Raw genomic sequence first — 20,393 nt, 5'->3', positions numbered from 1 at the left:
CAGCAGCCACAGAAGAGGAGAGTAAGGGGACCAGGGCAGCGGGAGCTGGGCAGCTGTAGCCAGCCCCGGCTCCCCGCAGGAGCATCTCCGAGGGCTCCAGCATTACTCACGCCTTCCCAGTCCCACTGCTCCCAGCCATGTGGCAGGAATTCAAGCGGGTGGAGCCCTCTTCCCTCTGGAAATATCTGATAAAAAATCCCTTCCCTCCCCCTTTTCCTTCTCTCAGGCAGGATGTGGGTGTGGGGCCGCAGTCACGCAGGGTGCAGGGGGCTGTGGGGAGCCCCCCGAGCTGCCGCGCCAAACCCCAGCTGCTGGACCAAGGGTTTGCTTGGGCTTGGGGCCTCCCTAGCAGCTGGGAGCTGCTGGGGAGCCCAGCATCTTCCCCAAGACTGAGTTACAATCTGCAGCCCTCTGAAGGATGTTAAACTCGAAGAGGCTGCGAGTTTTAAAGCTCCTTTGTCCGTCCTTGATTTTTTTAGAGCTTTTCTATGTCTTGTAAAAGGAATGAAGGCAGAAGGCTTTAGAATGCCAAGAAAAGACATCTTTAAAGAAAAAAATCAAGTTTCTCAGAAGTTAATAAAAATCATAAAAAAGGTGAAATATTAAAAAATGTTTGTATTCAGTACAAATAGAATATATGCTCTTTTTTCCACCTAAGGGCTGAGATGGGCACGTTACAGCTCTCCATGCGCTTTAGCAATACCTGATTTTGCCATGGTGAACCACTCGCATCATCACGCTGCATGGGCAGGGGGTTCTCGAGCAGCCCCAGAGCATCCTCCCACCCTGCAGCCCAGGGCTGGGGGGTTAACCCCTCCCACATTCATTGCACCTCAGTGGTTCCCCAAAGGATCAGGCAGAAGCCAGAACTGCTCATTGCACACATGATTCTCCCTGTGAGGCTGGACAAGGCTGCTCCAGAGTCAGGCTGCACAAGCAGCTCCTCTGTACTGGCCTCCATCCTCCCCACACCCTGAAGACCACAGCGTGGCACAGGGTTTGTTCCCTCCTCTGTAAGACACATGGCTTTAGCTGAAGGTGTCCTGGGGGGGGAGGTGGAGTGTCAGGCATCCCACCCATGGCAGCACTGCCAGGAGCCAACGTGAGCACAAAGCCCCAGAACTGAGATTTCCACCTGGAGCCGCACAACTGAACCCTTCACCTAATTCACTGGGGCTCCCCAAAGAGGTGAAGAGCCCCAAGGATGGGCTCCCCTCTGCCCTCCCCATCGGTCACACTGATGAACAGAAAAACCTCCTGTACTTCCCAACAAGCGCTGATAAACCACTGCAACATCCAGCCTGTACTGGGGAAGGGAATGATGTTTTGCAGCACTGAACCCTTGCTCTCCTGGCAGCTTTGTCCTTGTGAAGGCAAAGCTTTCTTCCTCCTCTGCATGGCTTCTGCTTTGTGCTACAAGGAACTTGGGGTCTGCATTTCAGCTCAGCACGTTTCTCTCACACCCTCCCTTCGCTCCTCACTTCAGCCCAACTGGACATCCCTGCATTTTACTTCTCTCCAATAAAACCCAAACCAAACCCAAGGGGGTTTTTTTCTTCCCAAGAAACAAACATAGAGGGGAGGATCAGGCCCTGCGTGGGGTGAGCATTGTGCCCCAGCAGCAGAGGGTAGGTGAAAGAAGCACCAAAAACCAGGTGAGACGAAACACAGCGAATTCTTTCAACAGACCCATCCGCTCGTGTGAACGTGAGCGAGGAAGGATCACATCTGAGGAGACACCCGCCCGTTCCTGGCCCCTGTCCCAGCACGACTATGCAGTGCACAGAGTGCTGCTTCACTCTTTTTTTTAGTCCTTTTTTATTACTTTATGGTTGTTGGGTTAGGGACAAAAATGATAATATTTCCCTAAGATACAGCCCTTTAAAACGTGCTAAGTAGAGGAAAAAAAAAATCTCTGTATTATTATTATTATTCACTTTTTTCATGATGAATATTTGAAGAGCTGGAATAGGAGACTTTAATATTTATAGAGATTCATTTGATTTCCAGAAAAATGTTTAGCTCCTACCACAAAACAAAAGGAAGGCTGATGCAGACTGAGAATCAGCTCAAAGCGTGGCTGCGCTCCCCCAGCTCTGCGTGCTGCCATTTGCATCCCCTGGTGTTACCTGGAATATTAGAGGGAGCTCTTCTATCCCCATTCCTCTCCTTTTCTCTTTGCAGCGCATCCCATGAAGCAGGTTGGCTGGGATGCCCGATGCTGCACCCTTCTGTAGGATGCCACCACACCCCACGTTAGGAGACGTTGCAACCTCTGCTAAACACTCATTAAAATCCATCCCCTCAAGCTGCTACCTCAGAAGTTACACAGAAGTTGCCCCATGCACTAGTTCCACACTCACTGCTCAGTGCTTGTAAGCCTGGTGTTTTCCGCAGTGGATACTCACCCCAGAGCTCCACAATGCAGAACGTGATCCAGAAAAGCTGCCTCCACTTCATGATGTTTAAACTTCCCAAGAACAGCATTCCTGCTTGCAGCTCCCACCAAAACTGGATCTGGCTGTGACAGCTCCTGGGCTTTCAGTCCTGCAGCAGCTCTGAGCTCATGTAGCTTGGTTTTAGTTCAAGCCTTTGAGATCACTCGGTTGCGGGGTGGGTTTCTTCTCTTCAGGGGTTGTGCTTATGGGTTGAAGGCTGCGAGGTGGAGTTTGTCCGGCTTGGTTTCAGTGTTTTATATAGTTCGTGGCAACTTCACTATCACTTAGGTAATTTTCTCCTCCCCACTTTCCTGCCAGTGCTTCAAAACAAACAAAGGAGCAGCCCTCTCCCCAGCAAAGGAGCCCGGAGCCTCGCTGGGCTTAACTCTTTCCTGAGAGCTGCTGGCTTTCCCCTTACAGCACAGGCAAGGATGCAACGTGCTCCAGCTGGAAGGAAGGAATACAGTGCTAAACTTCCTTAAATAAAGTAACCACAATCTGATGTGGAGAAACCCCAAGTCCAGCCATCACCAGTGAGCCCCATGCACGATCCCTGGGCTCCCAGTGCCATGGTAAGGGGTGGGGGGTGGCTCTGAAAACACACTTCAAAACCTGAAATCTCCTCAGCAAATTTAAGCAAGGAACTCAAGGATGCAAAATCATCACTGACCTGAAGAGAAATAACTCCTTTAGCTTCACTAAATTGACTTCAGTCAAACAGAGAGCATGAATGAAACTGTTTAGGGAAGGTCTGGGGGAGAGAAAAACCCACAGGTAAAAACTTCTGCATAAAACCTGGAGCAGAAGAGGGACTCGAGACTAATAAATAACTTCCTGGAGCTCATTTCCATTAATAAAGTGTTATGGAAATGGTAAAACCAGTATAGAAACACTGACTTGAGTTTTATTTCCAGGCTGGACTTCACTGAGTGGAAACGGCTGCCCCTGGCTCTCCGGCGGCTGCACCCGCAGCACGTGTGGGACCAGCTCGGTGAGGGATGCTCTGCAGCAGGCAGCACACAGGGCTCAGTGAGTGCAGCCTGATGGGGCTGTAAGAGACACATCTGGCTCCAAAAGTTCTGCTTTAGGAAAAAAAAAAAAGAAAAAAATTAATTAAAATTAGTTTGATGTGTCTGTGTCTTGATTTTTATGTCCGGGGACATCAAAGACAACAGAATCATCTTGGCAATGATTTTGGCCTTTGGGGATAAAAAAAAGAGATATGATCATTTGGGAAACTAAAATTCTAGTTAAATCCAAATTCTTCCTTTTTCTTTTACAGCTAAATGGTGTGGGCACTAAAGGAGTCGGTGCTAACAGGAAACAAGAAGTGAGGTGGCCAGGAAAAGGGCTATGGAAGGAAGGACAGTCAGCATTCACTCAGTGTAGTCTCTCTATGCAGATGCCCTCATTACAGCATCTACACCATCACTATGGCAAAATTCCAATGCCTTTTGTTTTTAGCACGGGGCAGGAGTTGGACAAGCTGATGATTAAAGGTCCCATCCAACCCAACCCATTCTGTGAGCCTGTGACAGGACAATATCTCTTGGAAGGAAACATCTGCAGCTAAGAAATATGCTCCAACATCTATATAAAGATTTCTATTATGTTCAGTAATCTATTACTGAATGACAGAGCTATACAGCTCTATTAAAGACTGAGATAACACAGTAAAATATGGCCTGTAGCACCGTGTAAAGCCAGAGTGTGGACTCAGCCCGGCTGTCTCCAACAGCGCCCACCAAGGGTTTGCTCCTTCTTCTCCCTCAAACACACATGAGTCAGTATGTAGCACAGGTCTGCATGCATAATCAGTCCAGAAAACGTATTCAAAAGATGAAAAGAGAGAAGAGACAAAGGTCCTATTTAAACAACAGGGTCCTGCCCACCCGGGGGGCTCGGCCCTCCGCCCTGCCTGGTTTCCTGCCATTCTCCTCCAGCACAGCTCCGGGCTCCTGAATGAAAGAAACCAAGAGAATCATCCGGGTTTGGCTGCCGGTTTTATTTCACCTTTCAAAAACAAGCTAAAAATAAATACCCAGGCTAAAAATAGATGATGGCCGGGTCTGCCAGACACTGAGCATGGGAAGCTCACGGGTTTGGTTTCCAGTGGAAGTTGGGCTGCATGTAAGTGAGATTCCCTCTGTCAGAGGTGTAGGGCTTCATTAATACTTATGTCCACTGTGTCACTAGCTGAGTACGACAGATCATAGAATCATAGGGGTTGGAAGGGACCTGGAGAGCTCATGGGGTCCAACCCCCCTGCCAAAGCAGTTCCCCAGCTCATATTGCATAGGGCAGTGTCCAGATGGGGCTGGAATCTCTCCAGAGATGGAGACTCCACACCCCCTGGGCAGCCTGTCCCGGGCCTCCCTCACCCTCACTGGGTAAAATTTCTTCCTTCCCCACATTGGTGTGGAACTTCCTATGCTCTAACTTGCAGTCATTGCCCCTTGTCCTGTCCCCAAGGACCACTGAAAAGGAGCTGGCCATTCCCCCTGCATCCCATACTTAAGATATTTATAAACATTAATAAGGTCTCCCCTTAGTCTTCTTCTCTCCAGGCTGAACAGCCCCAGCTCACTCAGCCTTTCCTCACAGGGGAGATGATCCAGGCCCTTCATCATCTCTGTCCCTCCTCTGGACTCTCTCCAGGAGATCCCTGTCTTTTTTTATACCAGGGAGCCCAGAACTGGACACAACACTCCAGGTGGGGCCTGACCAGGGCAGAGTAGAGGAGGAGATCACACCATATAACTCACCTCAGGATGGTGACTCAGCTAAGGTGGCACAAGGGGTAAATCTAATGCATCCTCAAACAAGGAACTGAAAAAATAAGCCCCAAGGGAGCGCTCCCTGCACTCAGCACTGCCAGGGCCAGGCTTAAACAAGGCTGACCCAGCCTAAGCAGGGGTACTGAGGTCCGCAGAGAGGCTGGGAAGCAGGGGAGGGTGTGTGTACATACCTCCAGGCACATTCAGAGTCTCCAGCTGTAACCAGGCGCTTTGGTTATTTCTGTCTGTTTGTTCAGCCAGCGGAAGGGAACACCTCTGCTCACTCCTGTGACTTTCCATTCAAACCTCTGCTTCAAGTCACCGTGGCACATTTGCAAATAAATACTGCAGAATTATTTCCCCCTCCCCCCCAGACTCATAACACCTTTTTATAGTTAAAAATTTACAGATCAAAATAAGAAACATGCACTTGAGCTGTCCCGAAGCATCTGCGTCGGCCCTGTAAGGTTAACAATGGCTGAGCCAATTTCAACTAAACATTTACAGGATCAAGTGTCCAAATTTCAAACAGCACGGTGATGAAGGCTTGTTCACATAGACTGGGAATCGGTCCAAGTATTTAAGGGTGATTTAATTTAATTGTGAATGATGCAACAGACATATGGCTGGGAAGTTATATGCCAGGAAACATGTTTTCTATAAGTATTTTTGCAGGCAGATGGCATACAATAGTTTTGGTGTAGTCATTTCCCCACCTCTTAAAAGTTGCTATTTTGGACAGATGAAATAATTAGATTCCCACCATCCTCCCAAGACACCAGTGCCGCTGACCCAGAGGATGTGCAGCCACAGAGGACTATTTCTGGACAAAACCCCATCAAATAAATCAAACCTTACGCTCTCCTCTCCATTGCCATTCAAGAGTTTCAAAGTGGCTTAGCAACTTCCCCACTTAAATGGAAAGGGAGCATTCACAGGGCGAGAGCGGAGGCACGTGGAAGGGCTTGGAGCAACGCCACGCCACAGCCAAACCCCAAAAGCCACAAGTCTTGTGTCTCAATGCTCAGCCATAGCAACCAAACCACACTGCTTCCCAGACGGCACAATGCTTTCTGGAAGTTCCAATGCCATCTCCTACATCCACCACCCTCTGACCTCTAAGGAACTGCTGCGGGACGTCCAGCTTTCGGGAGCAGTACCAGCAGCCCTACGCCTCTGCGGAGTGGGACAGCCAGAGCAGAGTCTGAAACTGCAAATAAAACGGTATTTGAGTGAAGCTTGGGGTATTTCTCCCAGTAAAGCCTCTAAGATGCTGCTGGGACGGCACCTCTTTTGTATTAACAGGCAGCACAGGATCAAACCCCAAGCAGAGCTGAGCAAAGGGAACCGCTGTGCTCTGCCAAGGCAGGACGTGAGGTCTCTGCTCCAAGCAGGCGGCTGCTGAGGAAGAGCCTGCTTGTGGCTCACCTAAGAACGGGCCAAAGGCTCAAACAGCTTCCCTAGTATCATCATCCTTATCACGATTTCCTTAAGAACCTGTCATGTATTTGTTTTATTGTGTTTGGTTTTGCACATTATTATATTGATGTTGTAACTCTCAGGGCAGGAAATGTTTCCTTTATTAGCGCGTCGGAAGCTACATCCTGAGACTCCTCTCAAGGCATCCTCTGTGTGAAGGCTGTTCTGGAGAGATTACTGCCTCCATGTCTACATCAGAGCTTCTCCAAAGCCATCTGCATCTCCCACCTCTGGAAGAGCCACTCATCCCTGAAGAAACATCCCCCCTCCGTGCCACAGGCACGCTGCCCTCTGTTACCAAAGGATGCTGGACAAGATCTCTCTTGCCCCTCACCTCCACCTACAACTTCAAATGCAACTCACGAACTGAGTGCACTGAGCCTTCAATAACCACCATTAATGAGACAACACTGGCTTTCTACATCAATATTTATGTACATGTTCACAGGCTTTTTCCCTAAGACTTACTTGAATATAGTTCTCTGAATTAAAGGCCAAAATTCTTTGGGTTTTTTTTTAAACTTGGGCAGTCTTTTGCCTCTTCATAATCCTTATAACAGCATTTAATGAGCTCCTTGCTATTTAGTACTCCTTTGCACAGCTACTGCTTGTTCACTTACAGAGTCATTCCTTAGAGAGACAGCTGAAAAAACCCCAAGAACATCAGCCTTTTGATGTGTAGATCATATGTTTTACTTTTAAAAAGCTTTTGGAAATCTTAAAAAAAAATGTTTGTTGCACCCACAACATAATGTTAATAAAGGTGCTATATTAAAACAAATTGCTTAGTATGATTATCCCCCTAAAAATCAATATCTTGAAATAGTGAAGCATATATGAAGCATGCAGATGACTACAGTCAGGAAAACCATATGGTGGATAGACTGTCGAACAGTTTTATGCCTTAAACTTTTACTTCAAGACTGTTGGTTCAAATCTAATCGAAGCTATGCTCATTTACTACCTTCTGTCTGTTCAGCGCTTTGTAGGATATTACTAGGTCTTTAATCCAGTTTTAAGGGGCAGGCTACAATGTAAATCAAGTTACTTAAGCATTTTTCCATGAAACTGCTCCCCAGATGCATGTTTTCCACAGCCATACCGGAGGTGGAACGAGTCAGAAGGAATTGCCTTGAAAAACAGGGTGAGAATGGGCAAAACCAGAAGCCTGCAAAACCCCTTTTGTTTTTTAACTTGCAAGAGCAGGGACCTAAAGACAAAGGAACTCTGGCCCTTTACGGGCAAAGAGCCAGGGGATGCTCGGCCGGAGCTGCTGGTGTGACCTGGAAACAGTTTGCAGCACAGGCAGGAAACCTGCCCCTGCACAAGTGCTAAATAAAACCCTTTGTTGTCTCTGAAACCAATTCCTCCTGGCTTTGGGAAGGAAAGAACAGGATCCATAGAGATGCTATCTCACCGGACAGCAAGAGCGGAGTCAGAGAGCTCTGCAGCACCCCAGCATTGCACCCCTTCCCTCCCTGAGAAACAGGGCCAGCTCACATCAGAACGAACCAGAAAAGGCAGCAACAGCAGCAAGACCTGGCTGAAGCCTCTTTCAAATGGTGCTCCCATCAGTGCCAGAGAACCAGCTCCCACTAAAGTCACAGTGCTGCCTCAGAAAGAGCAAATTAGCTCATGACACATCTCCGCAGGACGTGGCTGTGTCACCTGTCTGCGCTCAGCACCGTCAAACACACAGGAGTGTGATTTTAGGTGGGTGCTGCTGGTGCACTGAAGGGATGAGATATCATATTTGTACCAAAAACAGCGTGGCCAGTAGGTCTAGGGAGGTAATTGTGCCCCTGTACTCGGCATTGGTGAGGCTGCACCTCGAGTGCTGGGTCCAGTTCTGGGCTCCCCACCATAAAAAGGACATTGAGGTCCTTGAGCAAGTGCAGAGAAGGGCAACCAGGCTGGGGAAGGGGCTGGAGGGCAAATCCTCTGAGGAGCAGCTGAGGGAGCTGGGGGTGTTCAGCCTGGAGAAGAGGAGGCTGAGGGTAGACCCTCTCCCCACCTACAACTGCCTGAAGGGAGATTGTAGAGAGGTGGGCGATGGTCTCTTCAGCCAGGGGACAGGAGATGGGACAAGGGGAAATGGCATGAAGCTGTCCCAGGGCAGGGTTAGATTGGATATTAGAAAAAAATTTTTTACTGAAAGAGTTGTCAGCGCTGGCACAGGCTGCCCAGGGAGGGGCTGAGTCACCATCCCTGGATGTGTTCAAAAAAAAGGGTAGATGAGGTACTTAGGGATCTGGTTTAGCTTAGGATGGGAAGGGTTGGACTTGATGATCTTCAAAGGTCTCTTCCAACCTTGTGATTCTGTGATCCTCAAGATCTGCTGTTTGGGTTTTTTTTTTTTTTTTTCCTGGAAATAAGCAAATTTGAACACACAAAGAGTGAGAAGTAGCTGCAGAAGTTAAGAAAAGAGGAGAGGACAGAGATGAACTGTCATATTCCTGCTGCTATCCATCACCACTTCCGGACTGTATCAGGGTCTCATTAACCTGGCTGGTTTCACTGACTGCTTTTCATCCTTGTACCGTCCAAAGTACTTAACTATAACAAACAGCAGCACCACCAAACACCAATAAAAATCATTAAAGCATAAGTCTCGTAATTTAGTACAAAGATTAGCTTCTCCATCCAGATCTCCAGACCACTGATTGCAATTTATTTCTCCCATTTATGGATGTCATATGAACATGCAAGCTGGATTCATTGCTGGGGCCTTCCATCCATCACCAGGTCGGCAGCGAGTCCGTCTCAGTGATGCACCAAGCAAACAGCACCTGAGATACATGAGGTGCTTAATTTAAATTTTTAATCCAAATAAATGCTCTTCACAATACCAATCACTTTAAATGTGATGAAATTAGGGAATCACAGAATCGTGGGGGTTTGGGGGTCTGTCAGCCAGACCTGGGGTGCTGCAGGAGGGGGATGCAGAGCACTGCTCCCTCCCACAGCACTGAATGATAAAGCATCCCTAAAGCCCAGCAGCGGTAGTAGCTGCTCTCAGTAGGTGCAAGAGGATGTTGGTGAAGCAACACTGACTTTAGGTGGGGGGGGAAAGGTCTACGCTGCCTTTATTTCCAGGAAGAACACCCCCTCCAGCGGTAATTTATGTATAAGCACAGCCTAAAAACTAGGGTGGTACCTCTGAGAGAGAAACCCAAACTGTAATTAGGGACTAAAGGACTGGTTTTACTCTGAGTAAATAGCAGGGTAGCGCCAGGTGTTACTGAAGCATCAGACGAGATGTAAAACTCATCAGCAGCTGCCCTGAGCAGCAGCTTTAAAAGCACCAGGGGAAAAGGACCCGAAAGGGCTCTCATCACCACCCTGGCAATTGCTGATAATAAAGTGCCAGTGTTTTCTACCTGGGAAATGAGGTCCCAGAGGTACTGGTCCTTCTGATTTTCAAAGGAGGGTTTGTTCAAATACATCGACGGGAGCATCTTCAGTCCTTGCCAGCTCCTGCTGCTACTGACCCACTGCACTGGGAGCTGCAACATCCCCCAGCCAGTCAAACTATCCTTTTGTTTTGATTTTAAAGTCGTGTCCTTGTTCTTGGAGGGATAAATAAAATGAAATAGAAATCTAAGAGCCACTTCTTTGGTTGTCTCCTGAAGAGAGGGATGCAATAGCAAAACTATTTCAACTTCAGTGCTAGATGACCTGAAAAAATGACAGGGCTCTGCTAACAGTTACGAGCTCACAGCTAAATTCAGACACCACTTATTTATTGATGTGTTTGTACAATAGGAGTGGCTGGGAAGGCTGCAGGCTCCCAGGTACCTTCTGATGGCACATAATAAGCACAGACAACACAGACCTACAGTGAATAATAGAACAAAAAGCTTCCACTATCACTGCAAATCAAAGCGCATAAGCAATCAGATGCTATCCAGTTAAACCTCCTGGGAAGGGGAGCGAGGGGCATCTTAGGAGTGTAGCTCTTGCCACGGAGGAGGTTGGTATTACAGGACAGTTGCATTAAAATCTAAACACTCAACAGTATTAGCATTTAAAGTTATGGTGCTATTTCACCATATAAATTAGAGTGTATCTCCTATAATGCTATTGATGAGGTCTGACTAAAGAAGCAGCATAAAAAGGGACATCCAAATTGTGGACACAAGCCCACACCTATATTCTCAGTACCATGATGATATGAGGGGGGAAATATTTATTTACATGATAATAAAAGCTGTATTAGAAATTACTTAGATGAATAAAGATCCCACAGAGAGTGAATGGCTGTTTTTCGCTCCCAGAGGTGCAGGAAGGATTCAGGGCCCAGGAGCACCTTGCAGGCACACAGCATCTTCATCCTCCACGTGCTCAGTATGGCACCTCAGCTGCAGTGGGGGGTCTCAGGCAGCCCACATGCCCGGGCATTTCTGGTTTGGAAATACAAGAGATTTCAAATGGGGTCTCCAAAGCTGAGGAGAAAAAAAGGCTTGTTATTTCCAGTCCCTCCATGGGCCCCAGATGGTACTTACCCAGGCGGCTCTTTCCATGTTCATGTATGATCAGTGTTACAGCCCGTCCCCACAACTGCTGGGACCCTACTCTGTGTGGATTACCTGACTCCCAGCAATGGCCTCAGCCCTGAGACACATCCATCCTCCACCCTCCCCCCCCAGCTTTGCCCACTATTATCACAAACTGTGGTTTCTCCAATGACATTTTTCTGTCAGATGTTTCTCTCCTTCGCTCCATGTAACATGTTTCCCCCACCCCCACAGTACCACTCCAGAATTACTGCAACTTAAGGTCCTGCCATGATGCAGAACAGCCTCTGTCAGCTGTTCATGAAGAGCAGACCTCTCCAATACAGGAATATTTCTGGTTGGTGCTTTTAAGCACACCCTTTCTGCAAGGACCTCAAGCAATTATCAACAATGAAGAGCACCTTAATTTTATACAGCCAGAACCCAGGGAATCCAGTGAGGGAGGAGTAAGGGGAGGCCCTGGGGGATGCTGCAGTGGGGTTGAGGGTTGGGGTTGTGTACCTGTACACATGTGGATGCTCAAAAGCAAACAGCAGCTTCGTGAGGAGGTCAGCAGTGGCCAACCTCTGCTGTAACAGGTATTGCCTTACCCCACAATATCCCACGCAGGAGAAGTGCGAAGGGCACAGCTTTCCCTCCTTTGGCTGGAGTGGTTGGAGGACTTAAGGAACTCACCTTAAGCTGAGGGTCAGAAATACTATAAATTGACTGTTTTCTTCTACTTCCAAGAACTTTTCCTCCAACCCTGTGGGACACAGCCCCTCTCAGCAGCATTTGTAATCTTAGGGAGAGCATCGGTGATGAGAAGTGACGCCGCATCATTTAGCTAAAGCGCTCTGGTGACACAGGACACACGATCGATCCGCGGAGGCTGAGGCTCCATTACTTACCAGAAGTGCTTCGGAGAGCAGGGTGGAAGCACAGGCCCCCTCCCGGGACCTCTCCTGGATGCTTTCAGATTAATTGTTACAGGTTTCTTGGTTTGTTTTTATGGAAGAAGGAACATTTGTTTGCTTTCTTTCCCCCCCTGGAGTTTTACCATCATCTTTTCTCATTAGGATGGTGGCGGGAGGTCAATCGAGTCCCCTGCCTGAGCGAGATTCCTCCCTAATGCAGAGGGGAAACTTTCAGAGCTCCAGCAGTCAGGGTACCTTCCCCTGTGTGCTGCTCCGTGTCTCTGAGCAAACTGTGGACCACACAACCACCTCCCTGCTACCGGCTTCTTCAGTAAACACAAAAGCTTTATAATTATCACCGAGGCATCAGAGACAAATTGTGCCCATGCTATTCTCCAGGCTCAGACTCACTGCCTGATGGTCTCCTGGCTGTGCTTCTGGTGGCATTTCATTACCAGGAACAAAGAAAACCTCAGCAGCCAGGACTGCTGTGCTGGGGTTAGTCCTTCCTACGCAAGGGAGCTGCCTCCCCTCCCTTCTGCCCATCCTCCTCACCGCCGTTCTCTCTGGTTTTTGGTTTTCTTAATTATTTTGGAATCTAGAGAATAATCTGTCGTCAAATCCTGCAGAACAAATTGAACGTCAGGTTTTCAAACCATTTTAATAAAGCAGATGGTATCACAAGCCTGTAAATCTCCTCCCAGCTTCAATGCATCTGAACGCTGACAGATTATCCATTAATGGGCAGATTAATCCTGAGCAGCAAAAACAGTGGGAAGGAAAATACATGCTTTTGTCTCCATAACAGGGAAAATGAACACACTGATATGTACAACTCACAGGAGAGGGGCAGCTACATCCATTACGAGCACACGGCACGACTGGCAGAGCCCAGAGGTGCTGGGAGACACACACAGCCCAAGGCAACAGCTTCCTCCAGCTGCCCGGTGCTGGGACCAGTCAAAGAAAAGTAACTTTATGATGGAAGGAACAAGGGATGCCTGTCCCCACATCCTGCTTCCCAAACAGACAAAGTTATCATCAGCATGTCCAATAACCCCCCCATCCCTGCCATGCTGGGACACAGACCCTCTCCCTCCCAAGAGCCATTGTGCTGATGCACATCACAGCCAAATCTTCCTTATCAGCCTGAACAGCACCAGACCCAACACCACTGGCCATCCTACAGCCAGGTCAGGGATTTCTGGTCCTCTGTGCCCAGAGTAGCTCCCCCCCAACACAGCATCCCCTTTTCAACCCCATTCCCTCCTCTCCCCACCGCTGGTTTGCTTGGCAGGTGTGAAATATTAATTGCCTCACATGGGAGCTGGGCTCACTGTCTGTCGCGTTTGACTGAAATACCATTCTCTGCTGCAAATATAATTACTGGGGGTCTGGATTTTAAAAATAGCCTCTCGCCTGTCTGTTAATTAGGAGCCACGCTTTGCTACACAACGAGATATTTTGGTTAATTATAAAAGAGAAAAGGACAAATTTGTCACGTCTTTTGTTTTCGTTCCGCGGCGTCTCCCGGTGACAGCAGCGCCGAGCCGTGATGGACTGCTCAGCCCTCAGCACCAGATGCTCCCTCCCAAAACGGGGAAGGGGGTCAGTGCTGGCTGGGATCTCAGCGCTGGGGGGTGGGTGGGGAGGGTGCGTGCTCCCACCTCACTGGGGAGAAGTTTAAACAAAGGGAAGAAAAATTCATTCTGAACCTTCCCCAGGCAGATGCCCAAGGATGCTCTGGTTGGAGGCACCAAGATATTCTTACAAAACCCACCCAAAGTGCTGACTTGAGGTTTCTGGGCTGCAGCTCCAGTGTCTGACAGACCCTCTCATGTCCATCCCCTCCTTGGGCTGGCACTACCACATCTGTCCCCTATTTTCAAACAGCCAAGAGCTCATCAAACCCTCACACCAGCATTTGCCTTTAAAAGAAGGAAAAAACCCCATTTCACAGGTGCCAGCCCAGAGAGAGGTGAAGGCTGACAAGTATGGAAATGGCAGATGAAAGTGCTAACAAACCTCCCCTTGGCCTCACGTGCTAATTAACGTGTTAATAAACCTCCAGAAGAACAAAGATCAATAGAGCTGTTGCCTTCCCAGGCCCTGCTTGAAAGCGAAGAGCCTCAGGCACAGACCAGGAGAGGGAAGGGCCAAGCTGGCTTCATGACAATGACATTGCCAGTTACAGAAAGCAGCACCTACCCTTGGCTGTAGATGGGAGACACCAGTCTGGTTAAACGAGCTTATTTTAACAGGAGTTCTGGAAATAACCAGGTGACCCCATGGTTTTAGGGATGCTCTGTGCTGTCGGGGCACGAGGAGGATGCGGAGGAGCCGACCAGCAGCAGGAGCTCGCAGCCAGTATCCAGGTTTGTGGATGTGGGATCCGGTGCCTGGTCATTGAGTCAAGGTTTTGGCATGAGGCATCATCCCAACAACCAACTTCAGAGAAAAGTACCAAGTAACCCAGATTAACAGTTCAGTTCAATGCCCAAGAGCCTCTGCAGCTGAAACGCTCAGCAACCTGCGGGTGAAGGACCCTCAGCCAGCTCCTGTCCACACATCCAGGCAGGGGAAATAAGGAACAGAGAGAGAAGGGAAGCAGGAAAGGTAGTGACAGTTTATTTCTTCATCCAATGCTTGAATTGGCTGGCCTGTGTGTAAGGGAAACAGCCTATCCAGCCTGGTGCCACGGATTCCCCCTTCCTTTCACAACTGCAGCTTTAACCCATCTTTTATAAACACAGAACTATGAAGCATTGATAGAATGCTTCATAATTATTTATGTAATTACCCAGCATTTCAAAGAACCCACGATAACAGTTTAAATTGATGTATTAAACAAGCATAATAATTTTTCCAACAATATTGAATGCTGTTCTGTCAAATAATCATTTAATATATATGAAGAAAGCTTTCAGAAATAGCACCATCATTCATGATGCTACCAGATTAATAATAAAAAAAAATAATTCCATACCCTTTTCCTTAAGACAGACAGAACTTGGTATGTGGAAAATTAAATATGTATGTACTGAGCATATATGGAAGTATCATACATCAAAACCAGGAAGAAATGTTGGAAGAGGGATGGGGAAAAATGGCCCTTATTTAGCCTAGAATAAGTGTGCAAGGATTACACTGCTTCAGGAACTTCTCCAGGTACCAAAGCATCCAGAAATAGAAAATGCTCTCTCTATACCACAGGCTAGATGGTGACCCAAATGCCATCCCAAGCCAGGTCCATATTGTCCTCCCTGTAGCAGCTACTGGGGAAAAAAAAATGAACAAAAAACCCCACAAACCAAAACCCCTTCAAAAAAGTTCCAATACAGCACAGGAAAATCCCACTGAACAAATCCATGTTGCCCCCCCACCCTCTGCTGAGACTTCAGTAACACTCAGAAGAGTGGCACAAATTTTATAACCTTATGATGAAGATTAAAAAAAATAAAGCCCAGTAAAGATCCCTGTGAATTATTGAAACTGGAGCTCATTAGAATGGAAGAAGTGAGCCTTCATGTTCAGTAAGTGACACAGGAGCAGAAAAATGGCAGGATAACGATGCTCAGGCAGAACAATTATTCCATTGTGATAGAAAAGCATAAAGTTTATCACTTTGATTACTGCCCTGATTTATTAATTATTTTCTTGTGTGCACCCAGTTTAGTCACCAATAAATCATGAGGGTTTCTGATGCTGAAAGCTGGTGTGCTGGGGCGGGTGCCTGGCTCTCCATCACACCTCTGCATCCTGAGCCCTGCATCCTGTGGCCTTTTCTCCCTGAAGCACTGAATTTGAAGCAGCCCCTATGCCTCTGTATTTCACAATACAGGGCTCTGAGACAAAACCACTGAGCCTGGACAAAAGGCAAGCTGGGGATTTACAAGCGTCCCACCCTTGGACATCTCCAAGCTGAGGGCGGGATGCTGTTGGTAATGATCAAACCCAGCTGCTGGCTGCCTAAGGCAGAGCAGGAAGGGATTTGTTTTTTCCTTGCTTGTAGGAAAACAGACCAGAAAACCCCACAGAAGGCACCACCCTCCTGCCCAGGCCCTAAAGCAATGGCCAGAACCCAAGGAGCAGGAGAGGCTTCACTAGAGAGAGCAGGGAGCTGGATCCCACCCGCCTGCTCCTCCTGCAGCACTGCTGTTTACGTTGGCATTTCTGCTCTCCTTTGGGGATGTTTACGTGACACTCTGCCCATAAAACATGTCAGAGTGATGCACTGTTTAAGAGTGACATAACTTTTATCAAGGGGAAATTTAAAGCTTAAGTGCCTTTAAAAAGCTGGCATCGCTCACCATATGCGCCAGCTCCTTTTGAATATTACACCCATTATATGTAATTCTTTACTTTTCTCCTCATCAATCTCTTCTTTCAGACCTCTGCATCACCAGCTGCCTGTAAGAGGGTCACATTTATTCTGCTGTCTGGGCCTTTTGCAGCCTCTGCTGCCACCACCACGAAGCCAGACGAGGAAAAGGATTCCTGTGCATTCCCCCCGTGTGTTTCCTTCAGGGAATTCAAGCTCTTTCAAACTCAATTCCGAGGCTCCTGTCACTCACTAGAGGAAAGCAGCCATCACCAGGATGGGGATGAGCTGAGCCATCCCTGTGCCCCTGTTCACAGGCTTTTATCCCTCTCATTTAACAAGTCTCACTTGAGCCGCGGCAGCGCTGGGGGCTTGCAGAGCTGGGGCTATAATCCCGTGCTCTGAGGGGGGTCCCATCCTGTCTAGAGCTACATCATCTCTCACAGCACTCCAGTGTTCATACCAGTGGCTGCCCCTTGCAGGCTCCATGCCCAGCTCCCAGTGGAGCAGGGTGCTGGGGTGCAGAGCATCTGGGTGATTGGAAGGTGCCTCGGAGGTAGTTGCAGAGGGCAATGAAGTCCCCTCAGCCTCCTTTTCTCAAGGCTAAACACCCGCAGCTCCCTGAGCCGCTCCTCGCAGGACTCCAGCCCCTTCCCCAGCTTCATCACCCTGCTCCAGCATCTCAACATCCCTCCACAGCGAGGGGCCAAACCCAAACACAGCACTCACGGTGCAGCCCCACCAGAGCTGAGCACGGCAGAACAATCACCTCCCTCCTCCTGCTGCCACCAGCCCTGGGCCACCTGTCATCACTTCACATCCCTCCAGCCCCTCCAAAGCCTGGCCAGCCCCTCACACCTACACCAGTGACCCCGAGCTGTGCATCCCCCCCCCACGAGAAAAGCTGGAAGAGCCACCCCAGCACCCATCCTTGCCTCGGCCAGTTCCCTCGCAGCAGCCTCTCCCAGCAGCCATCCCCTCCATCCTCCGCCGGGTTTATGCCCCCTGCCCCGGGGTGGGGGGGGGAACCACACATCCCCCCAGGCGCTGGGGCCTCGGGGAGCAGAGGGGCCGTGCCCTATAAACCCAGCACCGCGGAAGCTCCGCTACTATCAGCTGCGCGCATTAATTATCCCCGTAATTACACCGCGCGCACAAAACGTACCGTATTAACCACTGTGGAGCGCTAATTGCTCTGCCCGCTGCCCCGGGGGGAGGAGGAATGTGTCCGTCCCCCCCCCTCCGGGCACCCCGGGGGGGTTCACTACCGAATCAGCCGGAGCGGCTCCATCCCCGGCTGGGTGTGGGAGTGTGGGGGCTCGAGGTGGGGCAGCACCCTCCCAAACGTGGCAATTAACCCAGCTGCGGGGTGTTACCAGCTGAGTAATCCCTGTCATTTCCCTGAATGGGGGGCGTTGGGAAGAGCCCTTTGTTTTAATAAGGCTCCTTTGTGCGGTTGGTGGTGGGTGCTGTGGGTTTTGGGGTTGTAATTGCGGTAACAGATGTTGCAAGGGAGAAGTTTCAGCCCTTGGACCTCTTGTCCAGCTCATTACTGCCTCTGTGAGCTGCCACTCGCACCCCAAAGCTGCTGTTTAATGAGCCTCGCTCGGCACCACGAATCCATTAATACTCAAGGACCTCGTCAGGCTCCTGGTAAATGCAGAACCAGCCAGTTAAAGCAAAAATAAGTAGAGAGCAAACCCTCGTGTAATGCTGCACCGCGGGGCAGCCCCAGCAAAGCTGGGCCCTGCCAGCAGGAGAAACGTCTGTTGAAGAAAAGGTGGTTAAAAGATGGGTAGATGAGGTGCTCAGGGATAGGGGTCAGCATAGGACTCCACACCCCCTGGGCAGCCTGTCCCAGGGCTCCCTCACCGGGAAGAAGTTCTTCCACAGATTGGTGTGGAACTCCCTGTGCTCCAACTTGAGGCCATCACCCCTTGTCCTGTCCCCACAGACACTGTGTCCCACCCTTCAGATATTGATAACCATTGATCAGATCCCCTCTCAGGCATCTTGCCTCCAGGCTGAGCAGCCCCAGCTCACTCAACCTTTCCTCACAGGAGAGATGCTCCAGGCCCTTCATCAACTTTGTGGCTCTCCCCTGGACTCTCTGCAGGAGATCCCTGGCTTTTCTATACCAGGGAGCCCAGAACTGGACACAATACTCCAGGTGGGGTCTGACCAGGGCAGAGCAGAGGGGGAGGGTCCCCTTCTTTGATCTGTGGGTCATGCTCCTTTTAATGCCCCCTAGGAGTCCCCTCTGAAGGGTGGGAGCAGTGCCTGCCCTGGAGCAAGGGCAGCAGAGCCAGGGAAGGATTCTCAGTTACTGGGTTCTCCAGTCCCCTCTGCCAAAGGCTGCTTTCATCCCGAGAGCAACGGAAGGCAATTGACGGGGACGTGATCTGTAGCTTTGAGCTGCAGGGTAGGTAATAAGCCAGTTGAAAGCCTCCTTCCCTTCCAGGTCAGTGCTTTGCAGACAGGTCAGGGATCCATCTGTACATTTAACCTGCTTCTGAAGTGAGGAGGACACCCGTGTTTTCAGGGCTCAGCAGACAGCATAACTCCCTCCACTTCAGACCATCCCAGGAACCCCACGCCTGAGGCAGCCAGCGGGTGCTTTTTGCTCCTGACTTACTGTGCAGCTGAGCTGAGTTCACAGAAGGAAACAAGGCTGCAGAGAGGTGACTCGTGCCTGTGTGCCCGTGGTCAGGAGCTGTGCTGGAGGGTGGCAGCTCCAGAGAGCAGGTGGAGGAGGAGGTGGCAGTGAAATGCCTGCGAGCATTGCTGGGTGCAGGGCTACGTGCCAGGGTGGGCTGGTCCACAGCAGCTGTAAGGCAGGTTCCCAGAGGCTCTCCAGGGATCTTCTTGGTATTCCTCACTCACCAGGCCTGAATACATTTCCTGCTGTGGGTTATAAGGATTCACTCTTACACTCCAATTTAATGAGGTGTCTTAGATGTGGATTTAATCGCAGCATTAAGGTAACGGTCACTGCATTCAAACCGGTGAGTGCAACCATCCTTCCTGAGCAGACAGCTCTGCTGCATCCTTATTAATCCAAAAATCATATCCAGATTAATCACTCCACAGATTATTACTCAGCCCATATCCATTACCAACCTGCTAATCCACCAGCCCATGCACAGGGGTATTAGCTTCCCCCTCAGCCAGCTCCTGGCCGCTCCTCTGCAGATGGAGAAGGAGATGCTGCTTTGTTTCAAGGTGCATCCTCGTGAGCCAGCGCCCCGCAGAGCCCCCTGCTTAATGGCTCCGTATCAAAAGGCAGTCTGTGTATTACCTTGTGTGTAAATGAGGCATTTGTTTGAGTCCTGCAATTAGTGCAGTGCTGAGATCACTGTGGGTGCATTTCCTACCACACCAGTATGTACCCAGCAGTGCCCCATCGCTCGGGCTCCGGCAGGAGGGATACCCTGCTCCTGTGCCAGACAGGGAATTACAGCATCTCCAGAAGGTGACTTAACTCAGTCAGGGGGATGTCTTCCAGAATCACCGATCTCTTTTATACCCCTATAGCAGGAGAGGTGAAGCCCACCCGTTAGCACGATGGGGCTGTCGTTTTGCTGCCAGCAGAGCTTATAAAGCATCGGGCCACCCTCCTGCTCCTACCTGAGTAGGCAAAAAGGCCAGACCACTCAGAGAACAATCCTTTGACTCCTCTCCCAGAGTGGATTTGAGCATTCCTGGTGCTTGATCTATTTGTTTGGTGCATCTGTTCTGTGTGACTAGCCTTGAGCCACTTCCCTCCCGGGCAGGGTGCTGGCACTCTGACCTGTGCTTGTCAAAGGCTAAAAATGCTATTTGAGCACATATAAAATATGCATGAGGTCCGTGACCCAGTCTCTAAACTCCTGTACAGCCTGAGGCGATGCCTTTGTGAGGAGCTCAGAGGGACTGCGGGTTCCCGCTGCAAAAAATCAAATGAACGTCAAACGAATGCTTAAAAA

At 49.5% G+C, this 20,393-nt stretch overlaps 1 protein-coding gene across 1 annotated transcript in view; it reads right to left on the bottom strand.

Moving 5' to 3' along the window:
• The window catches only part of CD34 (CD34 molecule), a gene marked incomplete at its 5' end in the record, with an annotated part of 38,124 nt that overhangs the window by 10,970 nt on the left and 6,761 nt on the right, over nucleotides 1-20,393 (bottom strand). Inside the window, one exon of the mRNA XM_084275827.1 lies at nucleotides 8,112-8,172. Coding sequence (XP_084131953.1) covers nucleotides 8,112-8,172 — 61 coding nt within the window. The remainder of the gene's footprint in view (nucleotides 1-8,111; nucleotides 8,173-20,393) is intronic.

The sequence above is a fragment of the Gallinula chloropus genome (genome assembly GCF_964237585.1).
Source record: "Gallinula chloropus genome assembly, chromosome: 27".
In the NCBI taxonomy this organism is placed as follows: domain Eukaryota; kingdom Metazoa; phylum Chordata; class Aves; order Gruiformes; family Rallidae; genus Gallinula; species Gallinula chloropus.
The sequence above is the reverse complement of the archived record's forward strand: the minus strand, read 5'-3'. Positions and strand labels throughout refer to the sequence as shown.